We start from the raw sequence: 2,087 nt of genomic DNA, 5'->3' as shown, positions 1-2,087 counted from the left end.
CCTAAGATAATCATTAGGCGTCTTAGTATTTAGTTGATGGTTGCGAGACACCACCTGAGCTGATCGTCAGGCAAAGCTTGGAATTGACGCGCCGTTAAAGCGGCCCCGCGGCTGGCCCCGAACGCTCATTAGGGCGGCCTATCCGAGCCAAATAATCGGACAATTATGGGGGCAACCAATAGCCTAAGCTAATCTTTAGGCTTCTTATTATGGGATCATGAATTTATATCGTTCACTCGGAAGTCGAGCAGGCATCGTCAAGTTTATGCACCGACAAAAGGCTAATTATTTCTTACCTTATTGAAAGGTTTCCCCTTTTTAAGTATGTTTACAGATATATGACATGAGATCCTCAGAGGGTTTTTTTTTTAAGGTTTTTTTGAGTAAATAGTTAGAAACCTCACCGAATGTCAACGAAAAGAAGCGTAGCAAGCCAAGAAGAACAAGAAGCGCGCGAGAAGACAACAAAACCATAGTAACCGCTCGTTTTTTATGCGCAACAGATCCGCGCAGATGGCGAGTTAAGCTCGCACTCTCACCGCGGAAGCGGCCGCAACCTCCGATACACCACTCTTCGAGCTATGCCAGAACATTCCGCCCGCCTTCGAGAAGCGAATTCTCGAAAATTGTTTGCTTTTATTCGACGGGCAGGAGGCACAGTTTGGTGACAGGTCGCTTGAGAGTGGAGGTGGCCGTTCGCAATGTGACGACTCTCGTCAATCCATCTTCGCCAGGATGCAATTGTTGTATTCGAGCTAATGGCCATTTGGCTGGAGGATAGCGCTCATCTGCTATCAAGACTAAAGATCCTTTTTTCGATGGATGGTGCCACTTTGAGATAGCTTGATAACGTTGGAGGCATTCAGTTTTCCATCGTTTCCAAAAGTGCTCCACCTTTTGACGAATAAGTTGCCATCTTGTTAGGCGAGAATTAGGCTGATCGATAAGGTTTGGTTCGGGAAGTACATTAGGAGCGTCGCCAAGGATAAAATGTCCAGGGGTTAGCACAGAAAAATCTTCTACGTCTTCAGACAATGGACAGAGAGGTCTAGAGTTCAAAATCGCTTCGATTTGAGTGGTGAGAGTTGAAAGCTCTTCGTAGGTAAGTATTGAGTCACCTATCATACGACGAAGATGATATTTAGTTGATTTTACTGCAGCTTCCCATTTACCTCCAAAGTGAGGAGCGGCTGCAGGAATGAAACGCCACTCTGTCCCAAGATCAGCTAGGAGTGATGCTAACTCTTTCAATTCCTTTGAAGCTGACTGGAAACGACGTCTTAATTCGTGATCAGCGCCGACAAAGTTTGTCCCGTTATCACTTTGTAAAGTTGTACAGATTCCTCGACGAGCTGTAAATCTTTTGTAAGCTGCAATGAATGCTTCTGTAGTGTAATCGGTGACAATTTCGATATGAACAGCGGAGGTGGAAAAGCAAACAAAAATAGCTAAATAACCTTTGTAGGTTTTCGCGGCTCGCCCTCGCCAAGTTTTTATCGTTATAGGACCTGCGTAATCCACTCCGGTTGTTGAGAAGGGACGAGAGGGAATAACCCTTGACAAGGGCAGTTGACCCATCAACTGTTTAGCTTGAGTCTGACGGTATCGAGCACCAGTGATGTTCCGTGTGGGAATAAAGTGACGCATGCGCACCAAGCAACCGCTATGGCTGCTCAGTAATGTATATATCTTGATAGGATCTGATGTATCTTTAGGCCCTAGCAAGGTAGGAAATATGAAGGGAGTTACAAATAGAAGAAAGTTCCTTTGAACAAATAGAATAAATTGTTAATACAAATAATAATAGAGAAATGTATATGTTTTACGAACATATACATTGGAACATGTTCAGATATATTGGAGTATACAACGCGAACAAACGTGTATTATCATAATTTTCTATTGCGTATTTGTTTATTTGTGCTTTTTGTTAAACAATGATTACCTACCTCTTGCAAAAAATGCACGAAAATTCGTAAAGACTTCGAGCCCTTTACGGGGTACGGCCGGCACGGGAACCTAACGGCTAACGGTTTCAGATACGTCCGTGAAAGCAGACGACACGCGACTGTGACGTCAGCTTACGC

The 2,087-nt window shown here is 44.1% G+C and overlaps 1 protein-coding gene across 1 annotated transcript in view; it reads right to left on the bottom strand.

Moving 5' to 3' along the window:
• Positions 1-636: 636 nt before the first annotated feature.
• LOC108770515 (uncharacterized) overlaps positions 637-2,087 on the bottom strand; it is a 2,745-nt gene continuing 1,294 nt past the window's right edge. The window contains exon 2 of the mRNA XM_018522150.1: positions 637-1,718. Coding sequence (XP_018377652.1) covers positions 637-1,718 — 1,082 coding nt within the window. The remainder of the gene's footprint in view (positions 1,719-2,087) is intronic.

Source organism: Trachymyrmex cornetzi, unplaced genomic scaffold (genome assembly GCF_001594075.2).
Source record: "Trachymyrmex cornetzi isolate Tcor2-1 unplaced genomic scaffold, Tcor1.1 scaffold1281, whole genome shotgun sequence".
Taxonomy (NCBI): Eukaryota; Metazoa; Arthropoda; class Insecta; order Hymenoptera; family Formicidae; genus Trachymyrmex; species Trachymyrmex cornetzi.
This window is presented reverse-complemented; position numbering and strand designations above follow the sequence as displayed.